The following is a 23233-nucleotide window of genomic DNA, read 5'->3' on the forward strand; positions in this document are numbered from 1 at the left end:
CATTCCGCTGTTTGAACCAAGGGGTTCTCAGTGGGAGGTCTGTAGAAATAAACTACAGGAAGTATGAACTGAGATGTATGTAGGCTTAGCTTAAAAATAGCTTAATACCTTTGAAGGAAGAGCATGAGAGTGTGTTGTAACACCAAATGACACGGTTGTGTCAAGCACAGGAAAGGGTTGACCTGTTAGACTATGGATGCCCTTACAGAAGCTGAATTATAGAATGGCTGCAGTCAAACTTCGTTAGTTTTTAGGCAGAAGTATTAGTGTGACTAAGTTTACACTGAACATACAAAAGACTAAGGAAAAAAATCCACCAGGTCATGCAGTACCGATTTAAATGTACTTGCTCCCATGTAGACTACACCTAGCAGCTGTCAGCAGAGGATTAACACATTTAGGGATCAGTTTAAATGGACACAGATATTCTCAGGTGGGATTTCCTTGGCTATTCAAGGAATTTGCCTACAAAGCTTTGTGATCACTCCTAGGTACATGCTGTAGAATAAATGCTCTTCAGTGTCCATTAAGTGTACTTAGATACTTTAAATTCCTTTTTATTAGTGGAATACTTTATACATCTGCTGTGTTTTTTTTTCTTGGCAAACAACTGTGGGAGGCTTCCAAAGAGGAAGAATAACTCTGCTTATTCCTATCTTATGAGAGGTTTTATGATCGTGTAACAGGATGGGATGTAACCATCTACCATACGTATATCTCGCCCCACTGCTTCTCTGCTGGGGCTGGGAATAAACAGCTACAGTACATGGAGGCCACGAGATGTTGTCAAAACGTGTTGTTACATATGCTGCCTTATCCCAGCTGTTAGACTGCTTTTGTTTAACTGTTGTGCAGATGACACTGAAGTGGTAATATTTTCGTAGATCTCCAAGATCACTGAGTTTCCAGGTCCTAGCTGTTCATACAAGTGCCTCTGCTTTGGGGCTTACAGTTAATGCAGTGTGGCTTTAATAGTCGTTGTTTTCACTCTTTATTAAAATACACTTCATAGAAGTGGCAGGAAGGCTTGGGATTGTACACCCTCACATTCCACAATGCTAAAAATGGTGGAAAAAATTGTAAGATGTCTCAGTAAGCCAAGTACAGTCTGCAGTGCCAAACATTTGTTCATAGTGTTCTTTTATTTGCTATCTGGTAAACTCACAAACGAGAAGAGATGAGGCTTTAACTGTTCTTATCTAACAGAGGAGCTGTAGAAGGTGGATATCTTGTGAAGATTTAATACAAAGCTTGTCCATTGCTGCCAGAGCATTTGTAGTCCCTAGGCTAGTGCACGTTCTCCTGAATGATACCAAGCCTGTCTGTTTATAACCATTTGGGACCCTATTAAGTGGTTAATATCTTCAGCGTGTATTTCCTATTGCTAACTGAGATGAAGCACAAATCAGTTTTATCTAGGGAAATAATGTGACACATAAGTTGCACATGAGGAAGTAATTGTTACTTGGTGAGTCCTTTCCTTGCCTGGCTGAGGTGGATGTTCATTTGCAGCATCTCAGAGTCTGTGGACTCTCTAATGCCAAAGTATTTCCTGCGGGTGTAGAAGATTAGGTGTGCACGAGAGTCAAAGTGAGCTTGTGTTACAGTTCATCAGTGTCTGAATGAATTATCAGTGGCAGCTTTTGCTCTGTAAGTTAGGGAGCAAATTCGGAGTTACTTTCTCTGGAGCTACAACTGTACATCAGCTTCCAACAACGTACAGCTAGAGCAGTGAAAGGGGAAGTTAAATCCCAGCCCTTACATTTCTTAAGAAGATGAGGAGAGAGATGTGTAACAAAGCGTGAGGTGGGAGATTTCTTCCAATCTTTCTGCATCACAGCCTAGCAGTGGTGTACTGAAAAGCTGCAAGTCTAATTCAAGAGAATTTTACTGTCATGTCTTAATTTTCTGTAGCGTTTTCCCTCTTATCTTCCACAAACCCTTAGAAGAGTATATACTGACAGGAGGCCTAACAAAACACTTACTGCACTTGCACTGACATTTCACTGAGGGTCATAAATGTAGGATTATTCTGATTGTTGGGAGCTAGTGGTACTATCCACAACTGGCTTTGACTGTTCACTCCCTGTGGATCTAAGGGAGGCTGTGATCTTACAGTGAAATAACGCTGTGTTTATCTTCAAAAGTTTGCATTCTTTATTGTGCTTTTAAAATGCTATGACCTTTTTGAAATGCAATCAGTGTAATATTTTAGTTTTGGAGTAGCTTGCTGCTTCCTATTTTCTTGAAATTAGGCCCTTTCATCCCATATGTAAATCTGTAAGTGGTATTCTTCGTATCAAAAGCATGAAGAGCAAAGAAGGGAGAGTTTCTGCTGGGGCCTGGGGTGGGTGGAGGAAGAAAAGTGGTGGTGTAGGTAACTGTCTTTTTATCTTCCTGGTGTTACCTAAAAGGATACAGTTTGTTAACAGTGTTCCTTCTTTTTTCAGGGGATGAGTTAACTAAAATGGAGAATGAAGATGAGCAGGGTTGGTGCAAAGGACGTCTGGACAACGGACAAGTCGGTTTATACCCAGCAAACTACGTAGAACCAATCCAGTGACAAAGGACAAAGCTAATACAGAAGTGTTACAAAAGCTCTGTAGGCTTGTACAGTATATATTTAAAGCGAGAGGGAGCTGAATGATGTATAGACTGTATATATTTTAATGAAAAGGCGAGAGCTTGACACTGAAATCATGGTGATTTAAAGACAAAAGTTAGAACTAATAATTTGTCATTGTTTTCACAACTTGTGCACAATGCAAAGGAAAGGGGTTAGGTGGAAAAAATAGTATGATAGGAAAAAACTTTTTAAGCTTTTTCTTCCCACGTGGTCTATTATTGTGACTCCTAAACATTTTTGCATTTTCTATGCTTGTGCCTCATCCTACCCTAGGTATGTGGCTTACGCTCACTTTTGTTTAATCAGTTATTTTAAGTGACCTTCAGTAACTTGCAACTTGAATTTTAAAGATAGTTAATTTTCTATTTGTTCTTAGCAATGTCTGAAAGATGCAGTATTTTTTTATTTAAATGCTATGTAGTTAAGCACCTTTTTGTATGCTTGGATTTATCAATTAATACTTAAATTATGACATAGATTTAGTCACCAGTTGACTGAATGAAAACTCTTTCCATGTTGTAGTAATCTGTCTGTGTTGTCAGCATGGCTTGAAGTTGTAAAACAAATACTGTATTTAATAAATATCTGTTACAGAAGGTTATTTGTAGCAGAGATACCTGCAGGTGTCATGGGTTGGGATTCTATTATGAATGTTGTCTACATGGTTTGACACTTAAACTAATTTCCATCTAGATCTTAAATGACACTCAAAAGAAAGATAAATTATGCATAAACCCCAGAGTAGTAGCTATTTCCAGCATGTGTTTGCGGGGGGGGGGGGGGGGGGGGGAATCTCCTTTAAACTGCTAATGATTTTTGGGTGATTTGAAATGTTAAATCTGTGAAGACTAATTTTTTGAACAGAGAAGACTGTAAAATAGACTAAGTGCTTTTTATTAAGAGCCTATCTATGTTGTGTATATGTACATATAATTTGATATTCCAAAGTATAAAGAGCATGGCTATTAGTTATCAAGCCTTTTGATGTCAATAAGATTTAGACTGTTTTAAGAGTTTAAATTATAGGTATATTTAAATCTGCTTTCCTGCCATATTCATTACTGTACCATAGACAAAGTATTCTGTGATTAGACTTTCAGAAGTACAGTATATACACTAACATACTCAAAAATCAGTATTGTGGATAAATTTGTAGGTCAGAACATAAACTAGCTTTAGACCTTACATGGATTATAGTAGCAGAACACTGTAAAATCTACATTTGTTTGCAGATACAACTCAGTCATCTGTAATCATGTCAAACAGTATGCATTTGTGACATTTATTAAAACTGGGTTGTAAAATTACAGCAGATTCGTGTTTAAAAAACCCCCTAAGTTTCAGGTGAGTAGATATGCTATGTTAGGAAGCTACACTGTAATGAAGCTAACAAAGCTATTTTGAGGTAATTATAAAACACCGTTGATAGTCTTGGACTTAATCATTTGCTTTTTGAGCTTATAGATATATTTAGTCATCATTTTCAATGAATTAAAATGTACAAACTTAGAAAGTGGATGTTATGTATGTTTCTGTCAAGGAAAACTTTCCAACATAACTGTTCATCCACAAGATGGTTGCTAAAATTGTCAGGAATTACTGGTTTGGGTCTCTGTATTGTAAAATATTTTAGAAAACAATAAAATCTGTTAATCTCTTAAATACACAGAATGTACCTCTTACTATTTCAGTGTATGTGAAAATAGTCTTGTGAGGCAGATAGTCTGTGCATTCCACAGCAACTGAAGGTGACAAAATCTTGTCTAAAAGAGCCGTGAAGAGGCCCCTGGGCCCCTGCTGTTAGCAGCAGAGGGGGGAGCTGCAGGGCCCGGGGGCTCCTGGCAAGACAAAACGTTACTGACAGAGGAGGCGACTGTGTCCTCAATGGCTGTGCAGGATCTACTGGGATGCTGCTTTCTGTGCCATAGTCAAGCCTGGTATAGCTTGGGTGAGCAGCTAATCTGTTTTTTTACATCTGAATCTTTCCTGCCTTTTGTGAGCATTTTCTTGTTGACTGGCAGTGATGAATGTAGCAGTGTTTGTGATGGCGAGCGGCACGCTTTCTCTTGTCTCCCCCACAATACGGCATCTCTTCATCTACGTAAAGTTCTGGTTCCTGATGCGGGGAGTCCAGCCTGGTGCAGGCACTCGGACCCCCCGCGGGAGGGGCCGAGGGAGGTCTCTAGTCCAGTTTAAAGCACAGCCAGCTCTGCATTCAGACCAGGTTGCTCAGGCCTTTGAGCTGGTCTAGAAATTGTTCAAAGACTGATTTCATAACCTCTCTGTTCAAACTGTTGTAACCATTATAATCTTTCCCCTTTTTATTTGTGGTTAGAACCTGCCCTGTTGCGATTTCTGACCAGTGTGTGTCGCTGTGCTGTGCTGGGATGGAGCCCGACTGTCGTTTCGGTCGCCCCCTTGGAGGTGCTGGCAGGCTGCTGTGGCATCCCCCGAGTAACCTCTTCTCTGGGCCGGCCGAGCCCCGGCCCCTCGGCCTCTCCTCCCGCAGCAAGCGCTGGCCCCTCGGGCGCCCTCCGCAGCACTTCCACGGGTTTATCAGGATCTCACACTGGGGCGGGGAGGGGCTCCAAGGCTGGACCGAGTGTGCCGTCATGCTGGCTAGCAGAATGGCAAACTTACTTACCAAACATTTAAAAAAAAAAAAAAAAAAAAGGTATTTTTAAGAAGTTATTTGTCTGCTAGCAAGTATAAACAAGAGGCCATCCTAAGTGCTTCAAACTCTTACTATATTTAATTTCGATGAGAGCTTTGGGAAACAAACTTGGCTTTGGTCAAACGAAAACAACTAGTTTCATCCTCATTTTAAATGTACAACTGTTTACCTTGCACAAATGAATTTGGTTGATAATTTTGCTTTAAGAACATGGATCTTGTCTCATTATCTAGTAAACAGAGTTTGAATAGACTCCCTAAAGCCAGATTTAGAATGAGAATGGGAGGGACTTCTGGAGGCTCCCCAGCCCAGCCAGGGCACCTCAGAGCAGCTCCAGTCAGAGCAGGTTGTTCTGGGCTTGAACATCTCCAAGGATGAAGAGTCCACCACCTCCCTGAGCAACCTGAGCGGTTCATCACTTTCACCACAAGGCATTTTTCTCCTTATAGGTATCAGAACTTCTCATGTTTCCTCTTTCACTTTGTGCACCTTTAAGACCCTGGCACCATCTTCTCCAGCACTCCTGGCACTCCTATCGGGTGGCTTTAGCCAATTCTTGCCAACAGAGCCCGGTGTGGTAGGGCCGCCTTTGCTCCACGGCCACACTGCCGATTCCTTCGTTAACTCGGATCCCCAGGCCTTTCTCTGCAGAGCTGCTTTTCATCCTGTCAGCGCCCCGCCTGTCCTGTTGAGATGGAGTAACTCCATGCAGGTGCAGGCGCTGCCTTTGCAGTTGGTGTTGGTGAGGTTCCAGCCAGGCTGTTTCGCAAGAGCTGAGCTCCCTCCGAGCGATGCCCCTCCACAGTCTCTGTGGCTGTTGGAGCGTGTCTGTCCCATCATCCAGGTTATGAAGGCAATAAGGAATGTTGGCCCTAGTACCCACCCCGCAGGGTGCCAGCTGGGTTTTGTAAGGCCAAGCCATGACCCTTTGAGCCCCACAGTCCCGACAATTTTCTATCCAGTTTGGCTGTAAGGATGCTACGGGAGCCTTGCTACAGTTAGTAAAGTAATGAAGCCTCTTGAGCAACAGTAGAGAAATTTTCCTTGTAAGTTTATCCTGGGTTTAAGCAGCTATACTTCTCTTTCACAGGATTAAGTTTACAAGGTATAAAAGGAGAATATGACACTCAATGTAATTTCTCCGCATTCTGCCCCTTCCGTTTCCATTAAAATTCTGAAGATAAATAGTACATTTCAAAACCTAACAGGTGTACATTTGCTTGTACTGATTGAGCCACCTGACCCCTGCTGTAACCCTGAGCATGTTCCAGCCTCACCCCATGAAAATACTTGCTGTTTGTGTAGCGTGTCGTGAATGCTTTGAAAACACGGTCTGCTGTTTCACAGAAACTGTTGACTTTTTAATCTGGCTATTTGCAGTGATCACTTAACAAATTAGGAGCGTTGTCTTTTTTAGTGTAATACTGGGTTTTATTTCCAGTAATTGATAACAGTGGTGAATTCATCTAGTTAAGATGGAATATCAGGAGAATCTTTTCAGGAAAATAACAGACTTTTATCAGAGAAGGTGCAGAGGTGAGTGGTTCCTGATGCACAATACAAAGTAATAGTAATATTCTTAAGTTGTTGCTTCTGAGGCTGAAGGCTTGACACCAAAATTTTGAACATGCTTTCCCCAAACTGCCTCTTAATTTACTTGTAAGCTAGAATATGAACATATATATGACATTTGCAATACACATAAAAGATGCCAAAAATAAAGCTACACCCTCAGTGTAATAAATCAATCCATTGCTATTACCTCTTGTTGAGGTATCTGTGAAGTTCATCTGATGTAGTAATACTGTTCTTACCATGGTTGAGCTGGTATTTTTTGTTCTAGTATCTTTTTTTCTTCCAATTATGTTTTTATTCATGACACTTGCAAAGCAAAAATTAAGGCAGATTTCACAGTTGGTGACAGATAGAAATACTGAGGCTTCTAGTAGGAAATGAGTAGACAATAAATGAGACGGTTTTGTACTAATCTGAAAGCTGGCATCAAGATTAAGAAATACAGACTACTTTGTCTGTAAAAAATGTTTTCAGTGGCCAACTTACTGGATCATTAAACTCCAGTGACACGCCTCGGTGGGCGAATTCGGTGTTTAGTACAGGATGTAATTTTGGATGTAATGTTGGGGGATGTGGTGTAGGGGGGAACTTTGTGGAGTCGGGCTGAGGGTTGGACTCAATGATCCTGAGGGTCTTTTCCAACCTGAGTGACTCTGTGACTCTGACTCGATTAGGGTGGTTTTTAAAATACCTTTTGTTAGCTGTATATTACTGTAAAACAAAGAAGAAAAGGGATAGCATAGAGACTGATGTACTGAAGGTTGGATATCCAGCGGCAATACCTCCTGTTGTCCTGGAGCTGCATCTGTTTTAAAAAATAAGATTACATATCTTTCTCCAACCTTTCTGGTTGTTGGTCATTCACCCCAAAACAACGAGGATCTTGCTAACTGTGGTCTAGTGGTCAATTTGAAGAGCTGCAGATTCTGTTCCTGAAATGAGGGAATAGGAGATAATCCCAGTTTTACTGGGATACTTCCTCCTTTTTTGGAGCTAAAACATACACATCCGTTTCAGGAGGTAAGCAGGGTGGTGTGGTGGTTATTGCCGTGGGCCGTACCCCGGGTGTGTCTGACACCGAGCAGTTTACCTGCTGGTGCTCAGTGACTGTTGTTAGCAGCCTGCTTTACTCGCTTTACCCTGTTAGAAATTCAGATTCCTGGGTGCTACTGTATTAGCACAAAATTTCACAAATACCATAGGTGCTTCTTGACGCTTCCATTCAGGGGAGAGTACCCGCGTACATCGGAAGGTTTTGCTGCGCACCTGGCCGCGTTTCCGTAGGTGCAATCTCTTCTCGAGAAATGACCGTGGTGGGTCAGGCGAGGGTCTGTGCCCACGGCACGCGGTGGGTGCCTTGGGAGGAGCGTAGGGACACGACGACATACAGCGATACCTCAGCTGTACTATTTTTGGCTTTCAACAACGTGTGTCTGTCACGACCCACACTGGGAGCCCAGGGACTCGTAAAGGTTCTGTGATCCCCTCAGGTTAAATTAAGGTGAAACAACACCAAATGACCAGTTAAAATGTTCTACTTGAGGTAGAAACAATTTAAAAGTGAAAAGAGATAATAAGGAATGTAGTCCTTATTGGAAAAAGGAAAGGAAAGAAAGAGTCAAAGAAATCCAGATCACTGCCCTCGTGCAGTCAGATGGGGCTGAGCGAGCACCTCTGGAGAGGAGCATGCTGTAGGGAGCCCCTCTGACCGCACAACGTCATCCTCCTGAAATGTTGTAACGGGAGGTCTCTCGGTGGACATTCCTGATCTCAACTGATTTAAAAAATTTTAATCAAAGGAGTTGTGTTTCCCTCATACCATCTTTCCTGCTTTCTTCTTGTTACTTTGGGAGAATCCAGGGGTAATTTCTCTGGACTCTAACCTGGGTGGATGGATCCTTTCCACCTGATCTCAGTGTCTCATCCAAACATCTCATGGCAGATTTTATTGCTGCCCTATGTATAGTCCTACCTATTTGAATTTTGTTTCATATAAATTGCCTTCTTGACTCTGGCCTGGTAAATTTGCTTGGCTTGCTAACTCATTTTCCTTTGTCCTTGTATCGTGGTATCTATCAAATCAGTATGCAAAGAGTATTTTCTGTCATACTAAAAAACTAGCTGTAAACAGAAGAGAAACAGGAAAGTTCTTTGCTGCTGTACAGATTTTTCATGTACTAGTAGCACATTTGGCATTACAAAAGAGATCATATAAATTGTGAAAAATGGTAATGAAATATACCTTGGAAATGTTATAAAGAATCCAGGTCTTACCACGGTAAAACAGAAGCAAAAATATAAGCAGAGGGGAAAAAAAAAAAGTTAACTTGAATGACCATTGCAATTTCTGAAAAATTATGCATAGAAAAGCAAGATGTGATTGGAACAAACAATATGTACCAGAAAGAGAACAGAATAATTAAACCATGTATGTATATAAGTATTCAATTGCTAGTATTTTCAATGAGATGACTTTAATAACATACAGTGCTGATGAAGATTAAAAGCAGAACCTGTTGAGCAAGAGCTCCGTTGATCAGAGGGACATGAGGTCCCTGCTCTGTGAGTGACGTGCCCTGGCAGCTCTCGCCCCAGGAACCCAGGCGGCCACCGGTCTCATCACCGTGAACAACCTCCCCACGGACCAGTAAGAACTGGGGCTTGTCAGCCTCCCCGGGAGACGGTGAGCCCCTGGTACTCGAGGCATTGACGGTGATGCAGGGTTGAGGGGCTGAAGCTTGAGTTTCATGCAGAGCCATGAGCTTTGCAGGGCTATTTTGGACCTTAGATAACTCAGTCTGTGGCCCTGTTTTTAAGAAGAAGGTTAGAACAGGCAATCCCCAGAGGTACCTTCCAAACTGGACTTTTTCTGAAAGCAAATGATAGGATTATAGAAAATTTGGTTTACCTGTATGCAGAACACCCAGAGTTAACTACTGCAGAGTCAGGGACAAAGGGCCTTGTGAGCCTAGATGGTCTGTGATGAGGAAGAGCGCTGAGGAGCCATGCTCTACAGGTGCTGTTACGGGTCATCTCAGCGCTGCCGAGCTCTGCGGAGACACCAAGCTGTCCCTGCGCTTGGGCCACCCCTCGCACTGAGCAGCTTGAGTTCAGTGCTGGCCATGAGGGAGCCCTGCGGCACCCTGGCCCGTGATTCCAGCTGCAGGCCTCTTAGCCGGGGGCCTGCCCCTCAGCGGAGCTTCGCGCCCCGAGCCGCACTCCTCTGGGGGGGAGCATGGGGGGCGCACCGTGGTGGAGGGGCTCTGCCCGCAGCCGCCCTCAGGGCCGTGCCTCAGGCGCTCCAGGGTTTTGAGGTGGGGGTGCCCCTAAGTTGCGCAGTTCCCGATTATGCGTCTATGATTCAGTTTCCTGCTCTGAGAGGCTTTATGATTCTGGATTTGTGACTTGAACGTGCCGCTTCCAAAAGCAAGTAAAACCTGTCGTCTTTTTGTCCTGCTGCTTTGGCACCGGCTCGCCCGTCGCCGGGGAGAGGGAACGGTGGCGTGAAGGAAAACTTCCACAGAGCGCCGGGGCCCCAGGCCCGGCCCAGGCCTGGCCACGCGCCTACACCGCCCTGAGGGAACGTGGCCTCGTTCTTGCTGCTCCGGTACCGCCGTCCCTCCGCGGGTTTTGTCCCCTCACGGCGGAGCGCGCCTCCCCCCCCGCGGCTGGACCGGGGTTCGGTCCGTCTGCCCGTGTGCCCGGTGGCGGCTGGCGGGCGCTGAGGCGGCGGGGTCGCTGGTCTCCATGGCAACGCGCGGGCGAGGGAGCGCCGCCCCTTCGCGCCACGCCGGCGGCCGCAAGGCCCCGCCCCTCCGGGCGCGCGCGCGCCGCGTGGCCGCTTCCCGGGGCGGAGCGTCCCGGCGGCGCGAGCGGGCGGCGGCGGCGGCGGCGGCTCCTCCGTGCGGGCCCCCCACAGCCCCGCCGCCATGGGCGAGCCCGGCCGGCAGGACATTGCCGCCATCTTCAAGCGGCTCCGCTCCGTCCCCACCAACAAGGTGAGGGCGCGGGGCCGGGGTGGGGGCGGCGGCGGCTGCTGCCCTCCGCCGGTGTGACACGTCGCACTGCCGGCGGGCCGGGAGGGAGGGACAGGGAGGGGAGGGAGGGCCCGCCGCGCCCCGCCCCGCCCCGCCCCGCCGGGTCCCCGTCGGGTCCCCGTCGCCCCGGCCCGGGGGGGTCCGCTGGGCGCTGAGGGTGAAGCCCCCGGTCGGGGAGTGCAGCCCCTCCCGGGGCCGGGCGGGTCGGCTCGGCCGGGGGGAAGAGCGAGTTCCGAGCCGGGGACTGCGGGAGGCGGTTGTGGGGGGGTTCGGGTTTTTAATCAAAGAAGCCAACCCCGCTGTGGCACGGGCGCTGCTGTGGCGATAAAAGTTTGATGTTTCCTCATCCCGTTGGACTCGGCCGGTGGCGACTTTAATTTTTCAGCGTTGCAAAGCGCTGTTGGTGTTTGAAGTCCGTTACGTAGGAAGGTGTGCGGGGGGCGGCTGTGAGCTGGGACGGTGTAGGAGGGTGTGCGGGGGGCAGATGTGAGCTGGGACGGTGTAGGAGGGTGTGCGGGGGGCAGGTGTGAGCTGGGACGGGGTAGGAGGGTGTGCGGGGGGCAGATGTGAGCTGGGACAGGGTAGGAGGGTGTGCGGGGGGCAGATGTGAGCTGGGACGGGGTAGGAGGGTGTGCGGGGGGCAGATGTGAGCTGGGACGGTGTAGGAGGGTGTGCGGGGGGCAGCTGTGAGCTGGGATGGGGTAGGAAGGTGTGCAGGGGGCAGATGTGAGCTGGGACGGTGCCTCAGGCTGCCAGGGGTCATGGCAGAACCGTTGGGTGGCAGAACCGCTGTCCACAGCGATGTGCTCCTGTAGCCCTTCCCTGGCCATCTGCCCCGTTGTATCGGCGTTGTGGTGTACGCTGTGGACATACCTGAAAAGTAACACCCTAGGAAACTTTGGATTAGCGTTATGAAGAAGCAGCTTGGTTGTGTTTTCTGGGAACACGAATCTGGAGGTCTGTCTTTGGTCCAAAACTGACTTTCACACTCTGAACACAAATCATGAAGACTGTACAGGCAATGGACACATTTGGTTTCTCAGAAAGCAGAGCTCAAAGATGAACATCCACCAGTTAGTTTCTAACATAAATACTCCTAAAACTTGCCTTTGCCAGGGGGGTGAAAAGTTCATCGAGGACAGGTCCTAGTCCCAACAGGAGGAGTCAGAAGATCTCTTACAAGCTCCTGAAATTCGCTGGCGCTAAGAGATGGAGTAGCCCTGTAATACTGTTGTGCTGCTTGTTCTGTGTTGGGATCACAGGAGAGCCCGAAGGTGCTGCCCGAGGCTGGCCAGGGGGGAAAGCCCGAGGATGGAGTGCCGCAAACAGTTCCCTGTACCGAACCCGTTATTGCTGTGCTTGGCTTAACGAGGTGGATGCGGTACCTGAGGTCACTCAGATACATCTGTCCGTCCTTGCAGTCACGTCGGGTGCCACACAGACACTCAGTGCCAGTGTTGACAAAGCAATACTGGCACAGTGGGTGCTGCCATTCGCAGCAGGTCGGTTTGGAAGAAGTAGCTCAGGCGCAGAAAACTGACTAACGCTGCCGTGACGCCTGGTCGTGTTGACCTGTAAAGACAGAGGCAGGAGAGTGGGAAATATCAACAGCTTTGATCCCACAACTCGCCTGTGGCTGTGCATCTGACCAGTCTCCTTCAGTAAAAGCTGTTGCTGACACCAGTTTATCTTCTCATGTTTGATTACATCTCATTTTCTTCCCTTTCTCTTCTGTTCTTATGCTGTCTGCCCCTTTTATTTGTAGGGCTTTTCTGCTTGGAAAGAAAGACATGGGAAAGTGCAAATGTGGGAAAGGTTTAGTATTAAAAGCTTAGTAATGTACTTTGTGTTGTTTATGTGCACAGTTTGGGAGGAGCTGGTATCTCTTCTGTGCAGCATTTGGGCTTCCTGACTGCCTGCTATAAGCAGGCGTGTACATTCATGCTGTGCTAGGTGCTCTGCAGTAGTTCTTAGTGCACATGAGTTTAGGAAAATAATTCTAATTTACATAAATCTGCAGTTTAACTTGTGGATTATAGGGTACTTAAACTGATATTTGAATAACTCCCTTGAAATTTACATCTCTCTAGTTTGATCTGGGTTTCCTTTACTTTGTATGGCAGGAGAAATAGCTTTTTTTTGAGTTCCTGGTGTGCCTTTGGGTACTACATAATACAGAGCTGCCTGACGGCACTTAACAAACATGCTACAGCTGTTAAATAGGATGTATTTTGTGCCTATAAAAATGTTCATAGTCCTTAAGCTACCTGGTATTGCCGAGTGTTTGTAAAGCTCACCTGTTTTGAAGACTGCACCCTGAGGCTGTGCTGTATAGTCTCTTTTAATCTGGCAGAGATACATTCCTCTGAAACTGTCCATTTTTCACTCTCTTCTCTCTGGTTCTTTCTTCTCTTGTGTTGATGATTGTATTCGTGTCTGCTTGGACACCAAGATCAAGGATCTGACCTGGCTGAAAACTCAGTATGCGTGTGGTGGTGGTGGTGGTTTACCAGTTGCTCAGTTTTGTTCTTAGTGTGTATTGGGGGGGTGTTGGGGCGGGGGGTTGCCCCAGAGCAGTGTATAGTATATCACGTCTCAAGTCATTTTAAGACCACGACACTTCCAAAATGGACAGTCCTGTCTTCTCCCCGTGGCAAACACTCCTGTGCCCTCCCTCCTGTCGGCTCACGTGGCTGTGATGTGAGTTGGACCTACCTTTGCTCCGAGTCACAGCGGTGCTGGCTTCAGTAGGGTCAACACGGGTGATTATTACTGCTGATGCAAGAGGAGAAGGAAAGCGTGTCTGGAGGCAGTGGCTGGTAGCTAAGAGAGTAGCTACTTGGATTTGGCTCACCTTTGACCCAGTGTGAAACTGCCTCCTGAGTTTTAGGCCAGGTTAGTGTTGGTGCAGCCTTGCAGGCGGGGAGTGGCAGGCACAGGGAGGTGCGGGGGTACCCTGTGGCAGTAGCCCTCCTGCCACCCTGACCTCGGGGACAAGCTGCCTGAACCTGCTCCCCTCTTCTGAAGTGCCAAAACTAACATTTCTGCAGGCTATGTATTACTACATTTCCATATCCAGTAACAATATGTATTATATATCTATTTATTAACATCTTGTGCAAGGTGGATGTTGTACGATTTAGTGACTGCTTACTGTGGATTGTACTCCAGTCTTTGTGTTTGCTCAGCTACAAACATCTTCGTTAGGTCTTTCGCTATTTTTTTCAAAGTGACTGTTACTGAGTCTAGGCTGTCCTGAAATGCTTTAATGCAAAATAACCCAAAAAAATATGTGTGTTTTAAAGGCAATAGCTTATTTAAGCATATCCTTCAAACTGATTTCTGCAATGATTTTGATATCTTGGTTGTACCTAATTCAGTACAGAAAATACACTTTACCTGTTTCTGAAATGGAAATGATTTCATAGGGTGGCTCTGAAATTGTCCGGGTTCTTTTTTTCCAAGTCTAGTTACAATTTATGTGGTGGGAAGCACTTTGAAACTTGAGAAAACTAACCAAAATGAGTCTTAAGTGTTAATGAAACATGCTTCTATTTCTGTTGCAGAGCATGATGGAAATGGCAGTTCTTACATTACTTTCACAAGAAAATTAGATGTTCCTACTTGAATCACAGTCCTAAAAGCTACAGGTTCTATGCATATGAATAATTCTCACAGGTGTCTGGTAAACAGCTGATAGAGAGTCCTGCATGAGTGAAGATGCTGAGCTGTACTGCTTTGTGGCAGCTAGCTTCCAAGGTGATGCAACTGACTGTTAAGATGTTGAAATTAAGAAGTGTTTATAATTGTAGCGGGGAATGCTACAGCTGGAGAGTGGCGGTAGATGCCGCTGACTGTACCTATGGATGGATGCTTTTGCAGCCTTTATAGGTACCACTGAAAAAGCATCAATCAGATAATGAAGTGCTTTCATACAGGAATAGACGTGTGCACATGGCATTAGCTAGGAATAGCTGTTTCTGTTTAAATTTGTGTTCTTCCTTGCATTTGAAAATTGATTTGTATCAGATAATTTTTTTTTGTTTTGCTTTCCTTGGCCAAAGTAGTACAAAATTCAGAATAACTGGAACAGAGCTTAGAAGTTGTGGTGTGCAGACCTGCAAAGTGTATGAGATGTAGCTGCAGATACCTCTTGTAGTTTTGGGTGAATGTTAGGAGTCCAGTGTGGTGGCAGAGGATAAGAAATTCTTGGGTTTGTCTATGCAGTAGTTGTGGGCATATTTGCTTTGTAACCAGTCTACGTTACGGACAGTTAAAAGGTCGATACAGGAATACCTGTGGTGTCTGGCAGAGAGCGCTGGGCTGGGCAGTACACGGCGTGGACGCTTCCTTCACACAGCTGGATTTCAGAGGCTGCTCTAAGGGTCAAGGGTTCCATGTAAGAAAGTAGATAATGATGTCATTAGTGCTGCTGGTAACTGCAGTCGCAGGTACGTTCTGAGAAGAGAGTAGACTCAGTGGTACGTCACGAGGAGAGCCTGCCCTTGGGAAAATACTTGTTAAACTCTTTTGTATTTCAGTAGTGCTGGAAGAACTGCGTTACACGTGTGTTTGAACTAGATGGATGGGGGTTCTCTGAGAGGTTCCTCGGCCTGTGGTCCCCGTGTACCCTGGTGCTAGTCGGAAACCGGGAGGGCATGTCGTCCTGTCTGGTTAGGGCAGAGACACACAAGTGTGGGCAGATTGCATAACTCCTCTTTATATTTCTAAAATTAGGATAATATGAAGCTGTCATGTCAACGGACGCTGTAAGGATGAGTTAATTAAGTTTGATCACTGCAAGGGTGTTAGCATGACCTGTCATACAACTATAAGACCTGGGTATACTCAAGTCCTGTTACTGATCTCTATTTTCTTTAAGGTATGTTTTGACTGCGGAGCGAAGAACCCGAGCTGGGCAAGCATCACGTACGGCGTTTTTCTCTGTATTGATTGTTCAGGGACCCATCGATCACTTGGTGTTCATTTGAGTTTCATTCGGTAAGTAGTTTGTATATTTTTATAGTAAAAATTGCATCTTTTAATGTTTCTCTTTGTTTGTTCAGATACCTACTCAGAGAGGAAAACCCGTTCTTCTCTCAACTACTGACTCAGACCTTTTTAATGTTTGTATTGGCTTTGATGTATCTGATAGCTGCCTGGGAATTAGGTAGAGTTCAGCAGGATTTGTACCCCGCACCCATTCCCATTGCCTGCTGCTTGTGTCAGTAGTGCACATCTGTTGGCAGGTCTGTTTCTGCACTGAAGGTGATAAAAATGAAGAACAGAGAAAGCACGTTGAAGTGTTTTATCATTCCTCCAAATCAAGACTGTGGCAAATACTAGTTTATTATCTTCAACAGTGTTACAGTGTACAAAGATAATCTGACCCCCAGCAAGCCCATTCAGAGAGCTAAGTACCATTTTGGCAGCTTTTAGCTCAGTCCGTTGGTGCAGTAAATCTGCACCCCGGCTGTCGGTCGGGTGAGTACCCTGACTGATGGCCTGGGGGCCTTTTTGGCCTAATAAATAATTACATCTTTGAAACGTAACGTTCTGCTTGAAGTGAGTGACAGCAATGCATCCCAGAATGGATTGCACATAAAAACAGCCATTTTCAATCAACCAAAGTTCTTCCTCTGCTGCCCTTTCACCATACACAAGAGCGTTACAAGAGGCCTCTCAAGAATCCATTCCTAACAATCACAGTGTTAGTTCACCTCATACTCACTGAGCCCCATGTTTTTGTTGTGATACGACATTCCAATTGTCATTTTGTCCGTTACATGTGATGGTCACCTGCTGTTAACAGAGTTCAGATGTGATTCCTGAAAACATATCTTATTGGTGCTTTCTAAAAGGGAGGCCAGAGGGTGCATTTTTTCCAAGCTTTTATAGTTTGAAAAACTGTGGCAGTTCTACGTGGCTTTATTATTTGTTTTGCACATTGTGTATTGTCACAGATTATTTTTTTTCTACAGATGCATGTTTTTCACTTTACAAATAAAAAAGGGGGGGTGAGAAACAGCTTTTTAAAAAAAGGGTAGATTTTAAATGGCTTTGGAGATAACATTAAAAATGTTTTATTTTGTTTAGATCTACAGAACTGGATTCCAATTGGTCTTGGTTTCAGCTGAGATGCATGCAAGTTGGAGGAAATGCAAATGCTGTATGTACTCCTGAGTATTGCTTTGCACGTTGAAGCCTGTTGGGCTTGGAAGCTATCGGCTGTCCTTACTGGCTTGCATCTTGGGGATATTTTTATTTTTCCAGTCCATTTCTCTTTTTTTTTTTTCTCTCTTGTTTTTAAGAATTCCTTTGAACACTGATTTCATCCTTCATACTTCTTGCAACTTTTCCATCTCGTTATAATCTGCAAATGTTTTATTTTTTCTTAGTCATTAATAAATATCACTGAAAAGGCCAGATCAGATTCCTTGTCAATATGCGTCTAATTTAACAGGGAAACATTGACAGCTGCTGAAAAATGGCTTTCCAACAGCTTGTAAACCTAGCTTATGGGCATCTTCCTGTGTCTGTGTTTCCTTACATGGTTTATGAAAACATGTCAAAAATCACGTCACTGTCCAGAGCCACACTGAAGTAAGATCTGACTTAGACCTGAGGTGCAGCTGAAGTAGAGATAAGACATGCTGCACTGTCAGAGGGGAAACAGCAGTGGTTTGGTTTGGGACACTTCATACTGGCTGTTACTTTCCACTTCATTTCTTATGTACTTACAAATAACTTTGTTACACAGTGTTTTTGTAAATTGAAGTTATGTTGACTGATGTATTATTCTCAATCTCCTTTTTAAAAGAGGATGTTTTCCCTTATCAACTCTTTCAGAATCTTGTTTTCCCAAGTTTTTTCAAAGATTGACCACCAATAACTGAGAGTGCTTCCCTAAGTTGACCCACCCAGTGTGTGAACATGCCATTTCCCTAAGCAATTTCTACTTTTTTTCTAATTCCCTGCATGCTTTCCCCTTATCTTTCTTCATTTGTGCTTTGTACTTAATGTTGTCAAGAAACTTCACCCAAATTTGCTTTCCATAGGCTTTTTCTTAACAATCTACTCTCCTTAAGTCTAACGCTTTAATATTCAGCTGGTTTTTCTTTTTTTTTTTTTCCCTATTTCCATACAAAAAAAGATGGGGTTTGGTTTACCAAAAAAAGCTTGAATATCAAGTTCATAGGTGTACATATTTAAATGCAAAAATGCAGAATCTTTCCAGCATCTGTGATGTTTACGACTGTTTCTGTTGTAATCACAGTAGTTGATTGCTGTTACCTCTCTCCTGCACGGTTGTTGCTTAATTTTTGTATGAAGTCTGGTACTTGTACACTAGATTTATGTTTTGCAATTGCAGCATGTGAGGTCATAACCTTATGCTATCTAGACTCGCTGATCCTATCAGAAACGTGTTTATTATGTTGCACCGTGACAGTCTGACATGTTCTTCCGTGCAAGAATGTGTGATACCATTTGCTAGTCAATTCTAGGTACAGAGAAAATGATTTTTTTAGATCTCCCAAACAACTTGTGGAAGTCTGATATAAATGTATTGATTTGCTTTTGTTCAGATCCTAAATCGGAATAAAATTTTTCATTTATATATTTATATTTTTATATAAATACACAAGCATATAAATATGGGTGCATATATATGTGCATACACACACTTTTGAAGGGAGACCATTTTTATACAGTCATTTTGCTGTCTATGCTATTGAACATACATTGTTCTCTCTAGCATATTAGAGATGATGTCAAGCGATGCCTTTTAGAATATCAAGAATGTCCTCTGAAGCACAGGTATTGGCAATCAATTTTACCTCTTCCTTTCTACACTTAATTTCAGAACTAGGATTCTTTGCATAGGACAGCAAGTTTGCAATTTGTATATGCTTTTAAAACATCCCACTAAGATATTTGTTTTTTCTGTTGTTTTATTTGTATGTAAAGAGGTTGCCAGAATGGAGTTTTCTTTTTATTTTGGAGATCTACATAGGCTTCATTATTTAAAAGATTAGATTTAGGTAGAGGAGCAGAGTATTTTGCTGCATTGCAATATATTTTTATGTTAAATGGCATTAGTTTTTAAACCTGTTCCTCGTAGTGTTTTCTGTGTTCTGCTTCGCAGTCTGCTTTTTTCCATCAACATGGATGCACAACAAATGATACCAATGCGAAGTACAACAGTCGTGGTGCTCAGCTTTACAAGGAGAAGATTAAATCTCTTGCAACACAGGCAACGAGGAAGCACGGTACTGATGTGAGTAGTGTGTGTCCCATGTCGTTAAGATTTCTGAAAAATTTTATCTTCGTTCTCCCTAGAGTCATTTGAAGTTTCTAGTTAGTAATGCAAAAGGTTATCTGTCTTCAGGAGGTGCTGATACACACTGCAGTGAATAGGCAAGCTGGGGAGTGAACTATTTGTAGCTTACCTTTTTTGTTTGAAAATTGAGATAGAGCTCAACTGGGGATTTCAGGATCATTTCTGGCTCGTTCAAAACATTAATTTTAACACTTGCAGTAACTTACAGGAGTTCTGGGCAGAAACTTTGGGTGTTTTTTCTAAATGGCAACTTCTTTGTTTGCAGGTCTGCCCTAAAATTATATTAGTTGTATTGCATAACAAAAATGTCAGCATTTCTCCATGAACTATACAGTGGTTTTATTTTTGCTTATCTGGAACTGAATTATTGAGAAGTACAGCATGTAAAAGCATAAAAGTGCTAATAGATTTAACTACAACATATTTGTGATTTAAGTGGTATTTGATTTGAATGGGTAAATGTGTGGTTTTGCTTCTTTTCCCTACAAAAATAATATTTGAAAAATTAGCAGGTTATATATGTCCTGAACTTGCATTAAAAATGCTGAAACAGTTCATGCATGCTGTCAAAACGTTGTTAAATGTTTTAACATTGTTAAATAAGTTTGACAACAGTTCTCTTCTTCATACACAGAAAGCATGTTTTGATTGTTTAATTCAGCTTGTGAAGTCTGTGGCTGATTCATTTGGAGTTGATCAGATGAGTGGGAATTAAAAGCAAGAAAGCTTGTTGGGTTTTTTTCTAATATATACATCAAATAGCATGACATTTAATGGATTATAATAGTTCTTTATCATAAGTGTTATAGACAATATAGTTCACATCACTAACTTCAGAGAGTATTTTTGATTTACTGAACAGCTTTAGATGTAAAGCATGTTCAAGTAAATTTAAGTTGACAAGTTCCCCAAATGACACTTTGAAGAACTGTTATTATCTTGCTTCAATTACAGATTCCCTCCAATTGTTTGATATTTATGTATTTCTTATCTAAAAATGATAGTAAATATATTTTTAAATTATGTACTACAAGCTTAAGTGATTTATGTGCTATCTAAATTGCTGAAGTAAATTATTCAGATAATTAGATTTAGTACCAACCATCCCCTCCCCTGTCACATTTTTTAAAGTTTCTTCTCTGTCGGTTAAGTTAGAGTCAGTTGTTGAATGGTGAGATAAGCTCATCTGTGCATTCAGTAACCTTTTTCACAGAGGTCATTATTTTTGGTCATGTATCTCCTGCACGTGGTAGGAAGAGCCATGAGAAGTTATTTGCCTGTGAGTAACCTTGGCGTGCAGATCACGGGTGATGGTCATGTCCTGCACGATGCTAAGAATGATCAGTGGCACTGTGGGCCCTCCAGCCCGCCCTGAGGTCAGGCATCGTGCAAACCCTGCGTGAACTGTAGCAGAGGTTTGGGGACTCTGGGGCGAGGTGGGAAAATTCACCAGAGTACCAGACTACACTGATGCGGTTCTAAAGTCTGCTTCCAGGGACTGCTAGGGTCATGTTTTCAGGTTTTTTTGCTTTGGGCAAAATAAGAATATTAGGGAGAAAATACCATATATGAGAATATGAAAAAACTTACTTATTATAAAGCTCTAGCAATACTAAATGTTGACAGTATTACTGCAGCAGAGCTTATACTGAGCATTTGGTTGGGAAGAAAATGGTAAATGTGAAGGAACAGGTCAGAGAGATATGAAATTAAAAAAAAGGAATGGCATATGTTGAAGCTCGAATAAATTTGTAAGGAAAAACTATGTACCAGGAAACAAAAATCAATACATTTTTAACCTGAAAAAAAAGTAGTGTTAAGATTAGTGCATTTGAAAAAAATATATTGATGCAATTGTCCTGTAAAATTCTCACTCTTTTAATTCTAGCTGTGGACAGATGGATGTGGAATGCCACCTGTGTCACCTCAAAACAAAGAGGAAGACTTTTTTGCATCCCATGTTTCTCCCAAGGTATAGATTACCTGTATTTAATTCTTGTTAACTTCCTAAACACTTAGGTTAGCTGTGTGTTCTGTGATGAAGATTAAACCCTGAAAGAAAACCTTACAGAGAAAGGGTAAATCAGTGAGTTAACATTTATCTGCTTTTCCTTCTGTGGGTCTCAGAATTATTCCTGCATGTGAACCACTTTCTGAGGTGGTAATTTAGCATGACCCAAACAGTAGCTAAATGTGGAATGAAACTATCTTTTTGTAGGCATACATTCCACTTGAACTCATGATTCCTTGCTTGGGAGTGCTCTGATTTAAATATACTATGTGATAACTTTGGTTTTAATCAGTAAAGTTTAACAGTTCTTAAAACATTTGCTAAGCAGAATCTTTTTTTTCTCCCTCCAAAATATTTGCATCCTCTTTGACAATGTTAAAGTAACTTTCCAAAGGCTATTGCTACTGTTGGTTTTTGTTTCTTTGATCCTACCTCCTTAAGGTGATAGATGCGGTGTTTATTTCACAGATTAATGTTTCAGAGACTCTCGAGTCTGGTATTTGAAAAATATCAGTGAAAACAACTTCAGCAATGGTGATCTTCAACTTAGAGCAATTAAGTTATTACTACACCTAGTATTCCTAAATATTGCAACAATATTAAGTGTTCTAGTGTAACTGCTTTCCAGTACAGTTGCAGTCTGTGAACACCTAAAACACAAGTATGACCATGAGGCATATTTTGGGATAGAGAAGAATTCGGAGTGCTTGGATATATCAGATTAGCCTTTGTTGTGAAAGCTCTCTACCAGTTCATATGCTCGTTAATTACCCTGGCATGGTGCTGTGATTGTGCATGGGCATTAGCAGCAAATAATAAAAACCTGTGCAGGTTGCTCATATCTGCACCTGGGTAAAGAACATAGTGAAAATGACACAACTTTTTACTGACTTTCTAGTGTATATGGGATGCTTAAGGTTGAAAAAGGTTTTTTTTTTTCCTTTTGGTTATTTAGTTGTGACATTTCAAAATGTATTTTTTTTGTTGTATTTGTGAGTTGTCAAAAATGATGCATTTTAAAGGGAAATTCAGCCTTTTTGCTATTTATTTGTTTCATTTTAGGAACTTCTACTTCAGCCAGCATTTAAATGTCTTATAAAAATAAATTTCAGCATCTTTGAGACACTGAAAGAGTATTTGCATTTTACAGACTGGGAAGATTGCTCTATTACTCAGAAATGTTCATTGCAAAGACCAAAAAAAAACCCAGTTACTGTGAATTCTAGTCCATTATCTTTACCAGAAGATCATCTGTCCTGATAGTAGAAAAATAAATGGAGTATTTCTGTTTGCAAAAGGCAGCTCGGAAGAATGTTTGCAGTTGAGGGGGAAAAGCATAAACTGACGCAAGCTAGAGAGAAAGATGTTGAAGCAGAAAAGCGTTGCAGATATTTTTGTGGTTGAGGACAAGAAGTAGAAACTTGATACAAACCATCTTAAGAGAATGTGTGGGTAGGATAAAGTAAATTTTCACAGCAAACTTTCCAGGTAGCTGCAAAGGCAGGGGTAGAGACAAGCAGTCTGTGTACCTCAGGGCAAGAGATTATTGGGGTATGGAGGTTTTGAGAGAGTTTTGAGGTTGAGGTTTTGGGGAAGAATAAGCATGAACTGGCAGTGGCACAGCACTGGTGGGAAAGATAATACTGAGCAGATATTGTTGTTACCAGGTCATAAGCCTGCCTGTTGAGGAGGGTGTGTCTGAGGGAGGTGGGAGGACTCATCAGGAAGGCTTGGGAGGACTGCTCGCAATCGAAAATTGTGTTAGAGAATGGGAAGTGCAAGAGCTTAGTGTGGGGAGAAGGCTTGGTGATTATATGTAAAGAAATGATCCAGATTTCCTGTACCGTATTACTGTTTTGGGTAAAGACAGTTAATAGCCAGCATACAATAAATACATCTAAATGCATATGATTGTTTTGGATGGTAAACATACTGAAATTCCTGAGAGGGTGCTCAGGAGGGGTTTGAA

General features: G+C 43.1%; 2 protein-coding genes across 4 annotated transcripts in view; both read left to right on the plus strand.

The window, feature by feature from the left end:
- The window catches only part of PACSIN2 (protein kinase C and casein kinase substrate in neurons 2), a 62414-nt gene extending 58126 nt beyond the window's left edge, over positions 1-4288 (plus strand). For all 3 annotated transcript variants that reach the window (XM_074872182.1, XM_074872185.1, XM_074872183.1), the window contains one exon: positions 2451-4288. In XM_074872182.1, the coding sequence (XP_074728283.1) occupies positions 2451-2563 (113 nt within the window). In that variant the 3' untranslated portion in view covers positions 2564-4288. The remainder of the gene's footprint in view (positions 1-2450) is intronic.
- Positions 4289-10735: 6447 nt separating this feature from the next.
- The window catches only part of ARFGAP3 (ARF GTPase activating protein 3), a 31692-nt gene continuing 19194 nt past the window's right edge, over positions 10736-23233 (plus strand). Inside the window, exons 1-5 of the mRNA XM_074872186.1 lie at positions 10736-10873; positions 15795-15913; positions 17009-17081; positions 19059-19190; positions 21142-21225. Of these exons, the coding sequence (XP_074728287.1) occupies positions 10805-10873; positions 15795-15913; positions 17009-17081; positions 19059-19190; positions 21142-21225 (477 nt within the window). The 5' untranslated portion in view covers positions 10736-10804. The remainder of the gene's footprint in view (positions 10874-15794; positions 15914-17008; positions 17082-19058; positions 19191-21141; positions 21226-23233) is intronic.

The sequence above is a fragment of the Strix uralensis genome, chromosome 5 (assembly GCF_047716275.1).
Source record: "Strix uralensis isolate ZFMK-TIS-50842 chromosome 5, bStrUra1, whole genome shotgun sequence".
Taxonomy (NCBI): Eukaryota; Metazoa; Chordata; class Aves; order Strigiformes; family Strigidae; genus Strix; species Strix uralensis.